Source organism: Crocodylus siamensis, chromosome 5 (assembly GCF_052110815.1).
Source record: "Crocodylus siamensis isolate JL-2025a chromosome 5, ASM5211081v1, whole genome shotgun sequence".
Lineage (NCBI taxonomy): Eukaryota > Metazoa > Chordata > Crocodylia > Crocodylidae > Crocodylus > Crocodylus siamensis.
Window position 1 is genome coordinate 13,636,656 of NC_143399.1, and position 17,359 is coordinate 13,654,014.

Here is a 17,359-nt window from a genome sequence, read left to right on the forward strand (position 1 = left end):
TCATTGTAAAGGGAGTGGAGTAACCATAGGTTGAAAGTTCAGCTCCATGTTTGGAAAAATGCTTGTCTTTACATAACGGGCAGATAACTTAGGATGTGCTTTAAAAATACTGACAGATCTCATGTTTGCGTCTTTTACCTTTTTGTTAGAACTTGCGAGAGTCTTGCTGGGAAAAAGCTGGCTACTTCTTTGATCTTCCTGATTTCTTATCGTGGAAAGCAACAGGTGTCACTGCAAGGTATGTTAATAATAGCTGCATGATTTGTTTTTCTTCAGCTATTTTCCTGTGTATGTTTCTGCTTTAATTCATTTTGACTGAACATGTTGTATGTACATCTGTATGTGATTTAGCTTGTTCAAAAACATCTTGAACCTATCTCCTGCTTCCATTGTACATTCCTAAACACAATTGTTCCTATGAGCACTGTAACTCTCAGATACAGTATGTTGCTACAAATGTCAGTTAATTGGCCTCATACTCCATTTTGGAAAGTAAGCAGAATTGCTTTTGCTGTTTTAAAATACGCTGCTTGTCATGCTCGGAAATCTGTTTTTATTGACAGATTGCCGCATTTTTTGACAGAAAAACAAAACAAAATAGCTTTTGCCACGTGCATGAGATCCAATGATCCTTATTAGAAGTAAATGGCAGTTGTATCACTTCTGAAAAGCATCTTTGCAAAATTCATCTTTTATTATATGAACCTCATCTAGCAGATTGTGTCCTGTGTCTGTGTGACACATCTACCCGTGTAAAGTTAGTGAGTGAGTAGGGTGGGTCCAAGCTTAGTTTTGCCTTGTTCCTGTTTTTTGCCCCTCAAGAATAACGGGCAGGGCCCTCATACTCCGTATTCAAGCTGGGATTTTGTCTCCTTGCTTTCTTGACAATTGGCAGCTATGGTTAGGTATCTTACTTCCGAGAGCAGAGCAGGGCACAGTCCATTTAAAAAATGGCGAAGTGTATGGGTTGTGTAAGAGCTTGTTCTCTGTAAAGCAATAGCTCCCCTGTGCTGGATGGATCAAGATCTCATTATGCTAAGTGCTGTACAGGCACAACTTCTGAGTGCTGACACCTTAAATAGTGCTGTCAGTAGTGCCCATGTCTGATGAGTCTCAAGCATCTGAATCCTATGGCTCCAAAGTCGGATGTCCTCCATGGCAGTGCTTTGTGAAAGAAACCCTGGCTTTCAGTGGTATCCACTAGCTTTCTGGCTCTGGGCTGGGCCGGGGAAGACACTGCTGGTTTTTGCTACTGTTCTTCCCAGTGTCAGTATGCTAGAGATGCCCTGAGCAAGGTATGAGCCAGGGCTTGCTGCTTCAGAGAAAGCTTTGTGAGGCCAGATGGGCTCATGGGCTGCAGGTGTTTGGTTTCCTGGGGACAAGCAGCAAGCAACGCCTGTGCCACGCATGCTTTGGTGCATGGCAGGTTACCCCAGGTGAGGTATGGGAGGCTGGGCCAGCAACCTTACCTGTAGGATGGAGGAGCTGCAGCCACGATGCTTCGGCAGCTGGAGTGTGGCTCTGGCCGGCCAGGCTCGGGTTTCGGGCAGTCTGCGCTGCCACCAGGTACGCTGCCTCGCTTTTCTTCCATGCAGGTTTTTTTGACCTTGGGATCACCCAGGGTCAAAGGAAAAAAAACCCCCAGGGCTGCAAGGTAGCAGTGCAAGGAATGCCTGAATGTGGGGTTTGTGGTACCGCAGACCCGTCTGCAGTGCCACGTACTGTATGGCTGTGCTTGTCTGGATGCAGCCATGAGGGCTAAAAAGATTTTCATAGACATCAGGGCTGGAAGGGACTTCGGGAGATCGAGTCCAGCCCCCCGCCCAAAGGGCAGGAAGTCAGCTGGGGTCATAGGGGCCCAGCAAGATAAGCATCCAATTTACTCTTGAAGGTGTTCAATGTAGGTGCTTGAACCACCTCCGCTGGCAGCCTGTTCCAGACCTTGGGGGCTCGGACAGTAAAGAAATTCTTCCTTATGTCCAGCCTGAAACGGTCTTGCAGGAGTTTGTGACCGTTCGACCTCGTCATCCCTTGGGGCGCTCTGGTGAACAGACTTTCCCCCAGATCCTGGTGGTCACCCCAATAAACTTATAGGTGGCCATCAGATCACCCCTGAGCCTATGCTTTTCTAGGCTAAAGAGTCCCATGGCTCTCAGCCTGTCATCGTAAGATCTGTTTTCCTGACCTCTGATCATGCGCGTGGCTCTCCTCTGGACTCTCTCAAGCTTCTCCACATCCTTTTTGAATTGTGGAGCCCAAAACTGGATGCAGTACTCCAGCTACAGCCTCACCAAGGCCGAGTACAGCGGGAGAATGACGTCCCGGGATTTGCTCAAAAAGCATCTATGGATGCAAGCCAGCGTTTTGTTCGCTTTACTAGCCGCAGCATCGCATTGGAGGCTCATGTTCATCTTGTGGTCAATGATGACCCCCAAGTCTCTTTCTTCTGTAGTGCTATCCAACGTAGCACTGCCGAGCCTATAAGGATGCTGCAGGTTTTTCCTCCCAAGGTGGAGAACCTTGCATTTTTCGGTGTTAAACACCATGAGGTTCTCGTCTGCCCATTTGCTGAGCTTGTCCAGGTCATCCTGGATCACCCGCCTATCTTCTGGCGTGGATGCTTTGCCCCAAAGTTTGGTGTCATCGGCGAACTTGGCCAGTCCACTCCTGACTCCAATGTCCACATCGTTAATGAAGATGTTGAACAGGATGGGTCCCAGGACAGAGCCTTGAGGGACCCCACTGGTCACAGGGCACCACGATGAGTGACTGCCATCAATCACAACTCTCTGGGTCCGACCACGGAGCCAGTTTCCCAGCCAGCGGATCGTGGTGGAGCCAAAGCTGCAACTGGGCAGTTTGGCCAAGAGGTGATCATGGGATACCAGATCAAAAGCTTTTTTGAAGTCAAGATATATGACATCAATCTCTTCTCCCTTGTCCAGGTGATAGGTCACCTGGTCATAGAAGGAAATGAGATTGGTCAAACAAGACCTACCCGCAACAAACCCGTGCTGGCTGTCCCTTAGGATGTTAGCCTGGGCCAGTGCATCAAGGATGGCCTCCTTAATAAACTTTTCTAGGATCTTCCCCAGGATAGAAGTCAGGCTAATGGGCCTGTAGTTAGCTGGATCCACTCTCCTCCCTTTCTTGAAGATCGGCACCACATCGGCCTTCTTCCAGTCTTCGGGCACTACACCAGAGCGCCAGGAGTTTTCAAAGACCCGTGCCAGGGGCTGGGCTATGACGCTCGCCAGCTCCTTGAGTACCCTGGGGTGCAGGTTGTCAGGGCCGGCTGACTTGATGGTATCCAGCTTCTCAAGGTGTTCCTTCATGAGGTCAGCATTGATGGAGGGTAGGGGGTCCCCATCGCCCGGATCTCCCTGTCCCATAGCAGGCATGGGCGTCCCATGGGACTGATGAAAGACTGATGCAAAGTACCTATTTAATAGGTTGGCTTTTTCCTGGGCGTCAGTTGTCAGTTGCCCCATCTGGTTTAGCAGGGGTCCAACGTTGCCCTTGCTTTTCCTCCGGCTCCCCACATATCTGAAAAAGGACTTTTTGTTGTCCTTGATGCCTGAAGCTAGTTGGAGTTCAGTTGCAGCCTTGGCTTTCCTGGTTTGGTCCCTGCAGGACCGGACCAGCGCGGAGTAATCCTCCTTGGAGGTGAATCCTGTCCTCCATCCTTTGTAGGCTTTCCTTTTTAGCCACAGTAGGTCCGCTAGGTCCCTGGAGAGCCAGGGGGGCTGCTGTGCCTTCTTGCTGCCTTTCCTCCGTGCTGGAATAGATTTAGCTTGCGCATTGAGGATCGCTTCCTTGAGAAGCAACCACTCTTCTTGAACTCCCATCTCCCTGGGGTCATGGTCCCTGAGGGCCTGACCGACAAGCCTCTTGAGCTTGTATGTGCTTTTTTAGCTATTATTTGGCTATAAGTCCTTGGATTCAACTAATGCCTCTGTTTAGCAGAGACCTGAGGAAGAATGTCTTGCATTCAAAAACTTGTCTCACTTTATCCTAGCTAGTAGGTGGTCCAGTAAAAGATATCACCCTAGAAATCCCATAATTGTGGCACCATCATCACTACAATATCATTCGTACGCTATCCATTTAACAGGACAGAGTCAGTCATTTTGAGCTGCGCCTCAATGATATACACACTCGCTGACCACCTGAAGAAGTATGCAAGCAGAACAGGACCTGTTGTTGTGCTAAAAGATTTGGGGAGTCAGTATGGTTGATGTGACTTTAGATTAGAATAGCACAACGCATTTTTTGAACCATGTTTGTAAACCCAACACAAATTGATTTTTTTTTTCTCAATGCAGAATTATAGAGTCATTTTTAGGGCTGGAGATGACTTTGGATGGAATTGGGGTCTATTTAGAAAACTATTTATTTTGCTAGAGAAGAGGCTGAAGTAGGGGGTGGTTCAAGTTTCAGTATACTTCAAAGCCCTTTCTCTCTGTCCCTGTCCCCACTCTCTGCCTTCTCCCCCAGCTCAGTGCTGATAGGTGTGCTCCATGTAAGAGATCCTCCCCACCCCCTCCCTTTTTTTAATTAATCCTTCTTCTGAGGAAAAACCACCCTCCGTGTCTGGCACATTCAGACCCAGAAGCTAGCTATTTGTGCTGTAACTTACTGTTAACCCCACCAGGATACAGCCAAACAATTTGGGAAGTAGGAGACAGAAGTCTCTGGTGTTTCATATGTTGAACCAGCAGTCATATTGCCAAATGACAGTCATGTTGCCAGGGTAGAAGTACAGCAAGAGTCGGTGTGGCTGTCCTCCTTTGGCTATACTTCTCAGAAAGAAATATTTCCTTTAAAAATCAAGTTCCGTGTTTGTGTCTTAATGCTAAACTTCCAGGCTTCTGCAGCTTGGGAGAGTAGAAAGAAATGAACAGCAGTGTCTTCCCCCATACTTAAAAAGGAAAACTTCACTGTCATGCTGACTAATCCTTAAGTCTTCTGGGAAGCAAGTAATCAGATTAAATTGCAGGGTTATGCTCTCTTTGGTGCTTTCTCACTTGTAACACTCGATGGATCCAAGGGTTTGGTCACAACTTTTACTGTAGTAGAGAGGATGTTTAATAGAATCTAGGATATCCAGATGACAGAGTCACTTTGGCATGTTATAGGCTCTTCTTTCCTCCTTCAATTTGCTCCTTAAAACGCATATTTTCTGTTGATTCCCACAAAACCCAGTGGCTGTGCAGCTGGTGTCTTATGATCCCTGCTTATTACATTAATCATAAGACAGCAGCTCTACTCTCAGGGTTGCATTGTGCTCCCCGACCTGTTTGTTATACCTGTCTATGCCTCTTTTCTTGGGTTTCAGAGATTGTTAGTACTTTGAGGCTTGAACAGGGCATTTTTTTGTTAGCTATTTGATCAGTTTCTAGCACAATGAGCCCGTTATTCATTACTGGGGCTGAGCTAGAGCACAAATCAATATAATGGTGACAAGGCAGACATCCTATAGACAAACTACAGAATTATACAGTAATGGTCCAGGCATTACAGTAACGCTGTTGTAAGCTCATTAGGTGAGATTCGTGACTCCCTCTCTAACTTTCATATGCCAGGAAGTGATGCTGGAAAGGCATAAGGAGTCTAAACTCTGGATCCAGCCAGAAGACTTTCCCATTGCAAGAACTGAGGAAGATGCCAGGTTGTCATCCAAGTTCCTCCTGTAAAACTCAGTGTAAGGGGCATGCTACTCTTCATAGTTTGTGGAAGGGTTGAGGTGTTGTTGTAGTGGTGGCGGTGCAGGGCATGTCCAAGAGGCAAGGATTTGATAACTTTTTGATTGGACCGACTGTCACTTTGGGAGAGCTGTTGGACAAGCTTTCAGGCCTCAAGTGTTCTTCTTCAGGTCTGAGAGATCAACTGCAGGCTGAACTAAATAGCAGAGAAAGGACACCATGCAAATGCACTTCACAGATAATAACTACTTCTTTCTGGAATGATTTCCGTCTGCCGCCAGCTACTTTGCCTATTCTACTAGACTACTTTTGTCTTGAAAAGACTCCTTTTGGCAGCATTTTACTCCAAGTGAAAACTTGCTCCATCCCTCCAAGTAGACTGCTTGCGTATTTGTCTGATACTGAGTTAAAACGAAGATCTTGACATTTTCCGAGTGGTGCCTTGAATCTAGAAAGGTTGAGAACCACCAGTTTAACACTTCATTGCTTTGCTTTTTAACAGATACCGGGCAAGAAAGCTTTGCGTGTTGGTCCAAGTAGAATGTTTTACTCCACACACAACATTTTTTTTTGAAATTTTTCACGAGGAAAAAATAGTTGAACTTTGAGTGAGGGTTCCCTTCCCCCTCGGTCTTATGAACAAATTGAAATGCCATTTAGCTGAGTCCTCAATGTGCATGGTTGAGAGCTTGAATCTGGATGCCTTTGGCCTGCGTGAGTTTCCCAATAGCTTGAACCCCTCTACGTGCTACCTAGGATTTTCTCATAATAAAAAAACCCCCCCGAACTGTCCTTGCTTACTTCGTCTGTGAAAGGAGGAAGGTCAGTCCCGTTCTAAGATTTGCTCAGCTGCCTTTTATCCTTAGTTGTCCTGAGGATGGACACCTTGCATCCAGCAGCTCGGAGAGACTAGTTTGAAACCTGCATTTTCATTTCAGTACACTCCAGCTTTTCATGGAGGGTTATTGTCTCGAACAAAATCTACTCATTTGCTCTGATTCTTGGTAGACATCAATTAGTGAAAAAGCCTTTGCTCTAAATGGTCCCGACTGCTGATTGCTTTAGATTAAGGCAGACAAGGTTCTTTGGGTAAGTGTGATATCTTTGATTAGACCAGCTAAGTAGTTGGACAAATTGTTGCTAAAACCAGCACCCCGATTGCTTAAGGGCATTTTATCAGGTTAAAGCATTTTGTCACCTGGTCGTATTTTTAAGACTCATTGCAGGGATACGCTTTCCCCTGGGAAGAATGGGCAGCAGTCTTGACATGCAGATTATCACCTGGCTTTTCTCACCGAGGCTGTTGGTGAGGCCGGGGGAAGGAGAAAATTGTTTTTCTCACTGCTCTTAGTAATGCTCTTCAGAGGCTCCTGCACTTGGCTCATGGTGAGTATGATTCACCACCCTGCTCCACCCACCATTTATAACCTCTGATCATTTTTCCTTTGTGTACTGTATTCTGGGTGAAGCTACTTTTAAAAATACTTTTAAATAACTGGTACGGCTACAGGTGACTGTTTTTATGGAGACAGAACTCTTGCCAGAGGTAAGCCCCATTTCCATTGGACTCCCCTTCCCTCGTAAAGGACCGCATTGCAAGCAGTGATGGAGGTAGGAGTCAGATCACTATCCATCCCCAAAATGTTCTCCTGAAGTTCAAGGGTATTTGCTCCAGGGCTTTCTCCAATTATAAGCAATACACTCAGTGTGAAAGCCAAATCTCTGTTGGATTTATTTGGCTGAAGATGAACCGTCGCCAAAGAAAGATTATAGCTGTGGAGGAAGATTTCGAAACAGCCACAGGGTCCAGTGCCTGTGGCACTAGTCAAGCACTTTGGAGACCCGGGTTCGAATCCTTGCTTCAACTCATTTTGATGTTGGGCAGCTCACTTAGGCCCGCCTTTTCAGTGGTATGACGATATCTAAATGCATTTTGAGGATCTGGGCTTTATAGTCTCCCCTGTACCTCAGTGAGGTGAGGTGCTCAAGTACTATATAATATATTTTGAGTATCACTTCTAGATGGATTGGCAGTTTTGTGCTAATAATGTGAAAAGAGAGAGACAGCAGTTTGGAGAATAGTTGCCAAGTTTACTTAGAAGGAGCAAGGCAGAGACTGGTGTAAAATCAGTGATTATCTGAGGAGTGCTTGTGCCTTTTTAAGGGGTGGGGCAACCCTTTTTAGTACGATGTGGTAACTGTAGCAGCTAAGACACCAGCCTCTTGGGGCCAGCTGCCCTTCCCTTCCTTCCCGACCCTGCCATGACTAATATATAGTCTGGCTGGCATTCGGGTGGTTGGCTTGCCTTTGTTTATAGTTTGTGCCTACTTCAAAAGATGTCTGGTCTCAAAATCAGGCTTCTCTCTAAAAAGGAAGGGACCTGGGACTGCTTCATAGAGCTGCGCTGATTAGTGCCGCAGTCTGTGGCAGGGACAATATTCTGTGTTGCGTTGGGGTTGTTTATAAAATGAAACCCAAGACATTGGACACCAACTCATTTGGGAGAAACAGCTAAAAAAGGGGGAAAGGAAGAATTCTCTTAAAGGACGTGGGATGGCATTTTCACGTCTCAAGCAGGGCAAATAATGTACCGAGAACTTCCTGTGAGAGAGCCAAGAGCAAACGCTCATATATTTAAACCTTTTCCAAATGAAGAGAGACATCTTTGAGGTAAAGCATTCACACCCGAGGACAGGAATCCAGGCCGACCTTGACAGGCTCAGAAAATGGGCAGATGAAAACCTGATGGCATTCAATACCGAAAAATGCAAGGTACTCCACCTTGGGAAGAAAAACCCACAGCACACTTATAGGCTCGGCAGCACTACGCTTGCTAGCACCATGGCTGAAACGGACTTGGGGGTCTTGACTGACCACAAGATGAATACGAGCCGCCAATGCGATGTCACAGCTGGTTAAGTGAGCAAAACTCTGGCTTGCATCCAGAGATGCTTCTCGAGCAAATGCCAGGATGTCATCCTCCCACTGTACTCGGCCTTGGAGAGGCTGCAGCTGGAGTACTGCGTCCAGTTTTGGGCTCCACAATTCAGAAAGGATGTGGAGAAGCTTGAGAAAGTGCAGAGGAGAGCCACGCGCATGATCAGAGGGCAGGAAAACAGGCCTTATGATGAAAGGCTGAGAGCCCTGGGACTCTTCAGCCTGGAAAAGCGCAGGCTCAGGGGGGACCTGGTGGCTGCCTGTAAGTACATAAGGGGTGTACATCAGGATCTGGGGAAACCCAAGGGATGACAAGGTTAAACGGTCACAAACTTCTCCATGACCATTTCAGGCTGGACATAAGGAAAAACTTGTTTACTGTTGGAGCTGCCAAGGCTTGGGACAGACTGCCACCGGAGGTGGTGCAAGCACCTACTCTAGACTCCTTTAAGAGTCAATTGGATGCTTATCTTTTGGGATCCTGTAACCCCAGCTGACTTCCTGCTCCTGGGGCGGGGGGCTGGACTCGATGATCTTCCAAGGTCCCTTCCAGCCCTATTGTCTATGAATCTATGAATCTGCTCCCTCTAATGACTATCCCAGTTCCCTCTGCTTTCAGCTCAGGACCTGGAGATAGAGGGAGGTGAGCCACCGTGGAAGAAGTAACACATTTCATGCTTATCAGCCAGGGACCTAAGGGAGAAAAGTGTCATGCACAGCTGACAGTGTAGAGAGAGGCTGGAGTATTGTTGTAACCATGGTCCAGGAAGTGTATGGGAGACGAGGCTTTTTTTGGTGACACCTTTCATTGAACCAACTGTGTTGCTGGGAGAGCTGTTGGACAAGCTTTCGGGCAGCAAATGCCCTTAGTGTAGAGTGAGGGAGTTAGCTGTGCTAGTCTGAAGTCAGGCAGAAGGCAGACCAGTGTGGCACCTTAGAGACTAACTTGTTCAAAAGGGCCTAAGCTTTCATAGACAGCCTACTTTGTCAGACTCTACAATTGGATTTAGTGAATGTGAATAATACTGAGTTGGGGAGTCTGGATGGATGGCAATTTTCTATCAAGCCTGTTTTGTTTTTTTTACTTCTGTGCATTTTGTGAAATGATTGTGTCTATTGTGTAAATTGCAGATGTAATAAGAAGTACTGGCATTGTTTGTCCCTCATATTAGGATGAATTTGGGCTCAGTGTCATTTCTGTTCTTGGCCTCTCTATATGCAAGGAGTCTTTGTTTTTTTTTGAATGAGTCAAAGAATTGGAAGTTTCTCTGTAATTCTCTACTTCTCTTGTATTTGTGACTTAATATGGTCCCCTTCTTAGGTGACCAGAATAACAGCCATAATCTCTGAAATCCTATTTTAAAATAAGAAAGAGACATAAAGATATAACATTACAGTTACTTGAATGGTGATGGTTAAAAAAACAAAAACAAAAACACTGTCTACCTATAATATATCTAGAGCCTTTGTACTCTGGTACTTGCATATGTATAAGTGTATATTCTTTAAAGATCTGCATCTTTCATGCCTGAGCTTATGTCTTAAACCCTTTACAAATGCCATCATTTGGGATTTTATTAATTCATTTAGATGTGAGCCGTAATCTAGACCTTGTGTTTTGCTTCTCTCAACGTTCATTCTTTGTTGTCTTCTTTCACTCTTCACTGAAAGTTTGCTTTGCTATTTCTACTTCTTTCTATCTCTAAAGGAATATCCCCAGGTTAGAAATTGCACCTTATCAGAAGATTTTCATTACTGTTATTACAGCTAACACTTGCTGAGATTTGTATAACTGCAAAACCTGAGAAATACATTATTTTAGTCAGTCAGGTTGTTTGTCTGTGCATCTGGCACCAATTTGTATCGGAGCAACTTCAACGTTTTCCCTTCGGTTACTTTTCACGTTTATTTCTGTGCATTTTTCACAAAGCAAGGGGAAGGTGAAACATCGTTTAGAAAAGGAAAATATGAATGTAAAGCCACAGAAATTGGCAGGGGTCTTGAAACCTGTATGTAACCAATTTTAAAAATGACTATTTCAAATTGCCATGACCTATGGTTGTTAGCCATCAAAGTAATCTGAGGGACTTTTATGTGTTGAATATGAAACTTGTTGATATGTATTGTTAATGTTTTCCAGGAAGTACACAGGCAAACAGGAAATTTTAGCTATTGTTATGATACAAATGTCTTTTACAAAACATCAGTGAGAGAAACCAAGGTATTTTCCAAAAGATCTTCAGACCTTTACTTTTATGTAGCTCCTTAGTCATGTCTAAGCTTATCTGTACAGTGGAGCATTACTTGTATTGCAAGTGTTTACATATACATTTTCTTCAAATATTTACTTCTGCTTAAAGGTGTTTGGGCTCCTAATTAACGGTGACAGTGTCTGGCCCTTCATTTTGTTTGGTGCTCATTTGCTGTTAGGAAAAGCCAGCTAGGTCAGAATTGAAAAGGAGTGGGGGCAGGAGCTGTAGTAGATGTATTACTGGCAGCTTGCCACAGAGACACTGAACTCCGAGCCAACCATGAAGTCATTTTGAACTCAGGGAGTCTCACTAATCCAAGGCAATGCGTCTTAATTTGACAAAGCAAGGACTGCTCAATAAGCCACCCCCGCTACAAATGCTGTTAAACAGGGGTGCCTGTAAGTGTAGATTGCGACTGAGAAATGTGGTGATATGAAAGAATCGTCTTGTTTTCTGGTTCTTACTCCCCCAATCCCAACGGCAGGCTTGGCTCTGCTCTTCCCTGCAGTTTGGGCTTATGCAGTGGCTTGATGTGAAATTTGAGAAACATATGTAGTTTTCTATTTCAGGAAAATGATCTCAGAGATTGAATGTGTGTGTTGTTGGCTGTTAAACTCTGATCTTGCCTAGTGTGGTAGCGAGGGCATTTCGTTTTGGCATTGGGCAGGCGTTCCAAAGCATGTTTTATCAGAATTCTTGTATTCCTGTTTGCTGGTCATTTAGTTCCTTCATCCTTAAGCTGCAGCGTCGTGCATCGTAGGAAACATTTAAAGAAACGCTTTGTGGCACCTCCGAAAAGGGTCTTCTACCTTTCATTTTTGCAGAATAGCTGTTAACATGCATTTTTGCTGACAAGTGATGCACATGCAGTTTTCCATCAAGGAAAAGAAGCCTGCATTTTAAACAACCCTTTCATAGTTCATCCTATGCAGGAGCGGTATATATTGGTAGATGTGAAAATAGTAATTGCTAGCTCCTCTAATGCCCCTCCCCATTAATGAAATCTGCAGAAAGATGGCCAGGAGACTCTGAAGTTTGCTGAAACTTAAGGGAGTGAAATGGAAGAGTGAGGTTGATAAAACTTCAGATTCTGGTGGAGTGCAGGGAATGAAAGGTGCAACCCCCTGGAGGAGTTTGCCTCTTTTCTTCTTTTCCCTTTCTTTGAGCATCATGGCTCTCTTAACATATAGGAATGAGAGTGCAGAGGGTACCTTTCTATTCATTTCTTTTGCACCAGCCCCTGAAAACTCCATCAGGGAGCAGTTTGTCATTGCACAATGCAAACTGGCATTTTCCTGAATTCCCATTTGGGTCAAATATTGTAGAAAAATCCTTTGTACAATTATATTTCCATTTGTGACATCTTGTATCCATTCAAGAAAAGCAGAAGTCACTGGTGTTATCCTGGCCTTTTTTCTAGTCTAAGCTTTACATGGATTAGAAAAGAGACATATGTCTCTTGGGTCACTTTCACCAATAGTCACATTTTATGGGTGTATGCATAATGCATGGCCTCACAGTAAATTCCTAAATTCAAACTTCTAAGCACGATGATAACAATCCAAAAGCATCTCAACAAGCAAACAAAAGGGAACTACATAACATATGATTTATTTGTTGTGTGATGACTTGGACATAATTGTTTAAAGAATTACAGGCCATTTACATTAATTAATATATGGCAACATGTTCTGAATACACTCAGATGGGGAGGGGGGAGGAGGATTCCTATCTTTGTTCTTAAATGTTTTCCCCCTGTAATACCTTGTGTGGGTGGGGGCCTTAATGAAGAAGGTCTTAAAATATCCTTTCCAGGTAAGTGGCATTCCCATTCCGTGGCTGGGGGAATTGAGACATTGAAATTTAAAGGTGAAATTTGCCAAACTTGCAAAAAGGATTTGGTTATCTAACTCTCATAGACTTTCAAGGGCAAGTAAGTGCCCACCTGCCTTAGTCTGGAATATAAACTACTACTCCTGACTCCCAAACCTATCTTCTCACTGCCAGACTGTCCTTCTTATTTCTTGTACCACAGCAGAAGATGGAAGTCACAATAGCCTGTCTTAGAATGAGATTCCCTTATAAATGTCCTGCCTTCTTTTCATTGGCACTCTGTTCAAATCTGTTTAATGTTAGTGACTCTCACTAGGAATTCTGATCATACTTTAGACCATGCTGGGGCTGCTGGGGTTAATTTACATTCTCTCTTTAAAGTAGCATTAGCTTACACAGTATTTTTTCTGTTATTTATTTTTGCATCCACTTTATCCAGAGAGGAGCCTTTTAACTGGTAGGTGTAAGTATCCTAACAACTCAGACTTCAAAGGGAAATCATTCCTTGCCTGCACAGCAATACCCATGTTGCCAACTCCATGACCTTTAAAATAACATATTTTTGTGTTTGACCTGTCATCTGCCTATAAAAATCATCATAGATCAAGGACACAATGCTTTCAACAACACATCTAAAGAACATAGGCACTTCTACTTATATGTTCTGTCATTTCTTCATTGTGGTAGACCATCTGCCACCTTAAGTCTAAGTAAGAGATGGTTATTGATTTGTAGTAAGTGCTTGACTACAGCTTCTACTTACATTAGGCAGCGTACACTTTTACTGTAGGTTGCAAATTGATGTTCCCAGATAGTGAAAGGAGCATTATATAAATATATAATGTGTTATGTGAAATCACTGTGGATTGGATTTTTTCCTCTTTTTTTTTTGGTGTGCCATTCCATTAAGCTGCTTATGAGATGAAAGGTTGTAACTCATTTTTCAAGGAATGAAAGTTATTTGTGTTTGTGGAACCAAAGGCGTTCTGTGAATGTTTATTTTTTATTACCTGCTGTATGCAATTATATTTTAATTGCAACATCCTCGGGGTCTGAGTTAAGGGAAGCAGATGGAACGCAGAAGTTAGCTGGCCAAGGTAGCAAAACAGAGTGAGGATCATGTCAGGCAGCGTTACAGAGGCGGATATATTATCCTGGTTCAGGATGCTTAATGGCTCACTTATCATTATCACCCTGCTTTTAGTTTCATTTTAAAAATAAAAGATGAAATGCTCTGCTGTATCCCTCGTGATCCATCTGCATTACAAAAAGGGTCAGTTAACTCCACTAAAGCAACAGCAAAGTTGAAGCAACTCAGAGCAAGGTGTGAGCGTACACTAAGTGAGGTAAGACGCCTTGTTGAAGCGAGAAGCTGTGTCTGCTCGTATCTTCAGTATATACCTGATCTTCAGTAGCACGTTCAGGGACCATGCTCAGGATTTTTCTCAAGTGAAGAACATGTGCATTTTGCAGTGCAGGCATACTCTGAGTGACTTTATGCCACCCCTTTGCCATTTTGATCAGGGTGCTGAGAGCCCTTGGCATATCTCACAGACCTTGGCAGTCCAGGAAGCCTGGAATCTCTGTAGCATTGTGACTCCCCTCCTGTTGCTGCCGTGCATCTTGCTCCTGATTATAAAAACTATGCAATGGTAGTGCTAGGCAATGCCCATGCCATGATGAGGAATGGGTGGGCTAGGTTCAAAGGCATGACCTTATCTACCGTCTTCCTCATGTCCCCATCTCCCTTCCATGAAGGCCAGGACAGCACTTGCCAAAGGGAAAAGTAGCTTCTTTAATGTATGGTGCCTTTCCAGGGTCATAATCTGTGATTCTTTTTTTTATTCGACATAGAACTGTGTCTTAAAGGCCCAGTCAGAGATGTCTTTTTTTCCCCCTTGACTTATAATATTGATGATCTGATGACACCAGGCTAGAGTACATCTGGAAACCTCTGTAGAGGAAAATGGAGTTAGGTTAGGGCATCTGTTTTTGTCGTGCTTCCCATACTCCATCCTTGGTTGTGTGGATGGTTGATAGACAAACCTAGACATCCATAGCCTGAAGTTCAGTGTTGTTACTGATTCATCAATAATAACATGAAATGGATTTATCCAGGTAGCCCTGTTGCCATCTGTGTATATAAAATTTATTCTACTTCTTAAGCGTCCTGTCTATTCAGAAGGATGTTCCCTTAAACATGATCAAAGTAAAGTTCTTTATATGAAAATTTTGGACAACTCATCAAGCGACTTTAATCTTCTCATACATCAGGAGACATTCATTAAGTGCCCAGAGTTGATTGCTCATTTGCTTTGGCTCATGCTGAGTTGTTGGAAAGAGAGAAATGAAAGTACAAGATGGCACAACATAAATTATCTTTTGAATATGATCTGTATAGCCTTGGTAGGAACTACTCTAGGCATTATTGGGAGGCATCATCTGCTGTCTCTTACTTGTCAATTAATCCACACTAGCATCTGTTAATGCTTGTATGTACTCCTGTGTGTCTGTATGGGGGCAGTGCAATTTCATGGTATTATCTCTAAAACCCTGCTTGCTGGAATATAGCTCAAAGAAATTGTGTTGGGCCAACATTTGCAAAAGCAAACTAGTTCAGAGAAAGTGTTTAACATGTAAGAGCCTGAAGCCATCCATCCCTCTGTTCCTCTGAGCCATACCTCAGAACTTACAGGGCTGAATAATTTAGTTTTTATTTTAAAAAAAACACTCAATAAGAAACATTAGTCTGATGTTTTATTTTCTTAAGGTCTGAACTCCACATAGCTTTTTTTTTCAGAACTGTTTATCCTCACTCCAGACATGAACCTTGGAAAGGTGGCAGAAAAAACAAACAGCTGCTGTGTTTTTGGGCAGTCTGCATTCCTTTAAACTTTCTGAGATCAGGCTTATGCCTAGATTTTGAAGTTATTTGTCCCAGGCCTTAACCACTTTGACTCCTGCTTCAAAGTGAGTTGGCCCTCTGTGTGCTTGTGAGACCTGTCATGCAGAGCTTTTTATGATTGAAGAACTATGAATACTCGGTGTGTTTGAGGAGTGGGAGTTTACTTCTAACTCTAACTTCCTTCTGCATTGTCTTCTTTTAATCTTTGGACCTTTTTCTTCAGTCTCTTTTAAAAATTCAGCATTTTGAGATTGAATTGTGTCACCCCATTCCTTGACTTTTTTTGTCTCCTTGTTTTTATTTTTGCTTTTTTTCAGGGTATATTTGTTGCTCAAGAACATGTGGTCCTAATGGACAAAGTTAGAGTCACGCAGTGGTGACATACCTAAGATCCACAGTCAGGTGGTGTCCCCTTGATGCCTGTCTCTGCTCTCCTTCCATAGGGAAGAGGGAAAGGTCATTGGCGATGCGTAGGGGGTGCATGTGAACCCCCTGAGTGTGGCAGTGCACCCCGTATGGAAAGGCACCGCTGACACTGCTGGTGGTACCTGCGGCGGGTTGCTAACTGCTGGTTGGCACACGCCACCGTCCTTGCCACCGACAGCACTGTGACCGCCTGCAGGAGCTCCCCCCTTGCTGCCACCACACTCCCGCCACCAACAGTGCCATTGCCGCCAGCTGCAGGAGCTCTCTGTGCTCCCCCAGCCTCTGGGGGCATGCAGCATTCATGGAAAGCCAATTCTGATGCTGCATTTCTGAAAAGCAGGGGCTGCTGTGGCTGTGATTCAAGAGAAAGGAGAAGGCAAAGAAGGAAGCAAAGACCAGGCAGGCTGATGAGAGAGGAAATCAGGGAAGTGATCTTTGAAGAAGCCCCTCTTGTGGGTTTTCTCATGGCAGAAGAGGATCTAGTCCAAAATGTGGTTTTCAAGTCCACCCCAAGCCTGACCTGTGGTTCCCTGCTTTTTCTTTCTTGGGACTTACCTGAGCAACGAGTCCAAATACTAGCAACTGGGCTAAATAGAAAAAGCAAAGCGAGTAATCCAGTTCTGAAGGGATGATCAGTTAAACATGTTCATCCCTTTCTTTGGGCTCTTATCTAGGAAAACACTTAGAAATGTGCTTCAGGTTAGAGCATGTGCTTAGGTGCTTTATTATTCTGGGGATTGTTCTTTTTTTTTTTGCTTTTCAAGCATATTGGTGTCGTAGGCAAATTAATGCATAGGCCCACGAGGCCCGGGTCCAGGGACCCCTGCCAATCAGGGCCCCCGGATTCCTGGGCTCCCTGGAGAAACAGCTGCTTTCCTCTTGCCGGCAGGCAGCATTCCAGCCTGCAAGGGGTCCTGCTTGGGGCTGCTGGGAGCAAGATGCAGGGGGCACCACCTGCAGCCAGGAGTGCAGCCAGGCAATGTGTAGAGCAGCTCCCTGCGGGTAGGTCTATAGAGGGGAAGGGGCATGGGGGAAGGAAGGGTGTGAGGGGGTAGCAGGTTAAGGCCCCCAGGCCCCACAGTGAGGAAGGGAGTGGGGCAGGGTCAGGCACTGGGTCTTGGGGCACTGCCCAGCCAAGGCAGTGCGTGGGACCTGGGGCCGGGGTAGGAAGTAGGACAGAGCCTTGGATGGTTTGCCCAGGGGTGCAGGGTGGATCAGGAGAAGGGGTGCTGGGGTTTGGGAAGGCTCCTCGCCACTGCACACACCCTGCAGGGGTGACATGAAAGGCTTGTGCCCCCCC

At 44.7% G+C, this 17,359-nt stretch overlaps 1 protein-coding gene across 7 annotated transcripts in view; it reads left to right on the forward strand.

The window, feature by feature from the left end:
- The window catches only part of FGGY (FGGY carbohydrate kinase domain containing), a 419,676-nt gene that overhangs the window by 257,996 nt on the left and 144,321 nt on the right, over positions 1 to 17,359 (forward strand). For all 7 annotated transcript variants that reach the window (XM_090047285.1, XM_090047289.1, XM_090047291.1 and 4 more), the window contains one exon: positions 150 to 238. In XM_090047285.1, coding sequence (XP_089903411.1) covers positions 150 to 238 — 89 coding nt within the window. The remainder of the gene's footprint in view (positions 1 to 149; positions 239 to 17,359) is intronic.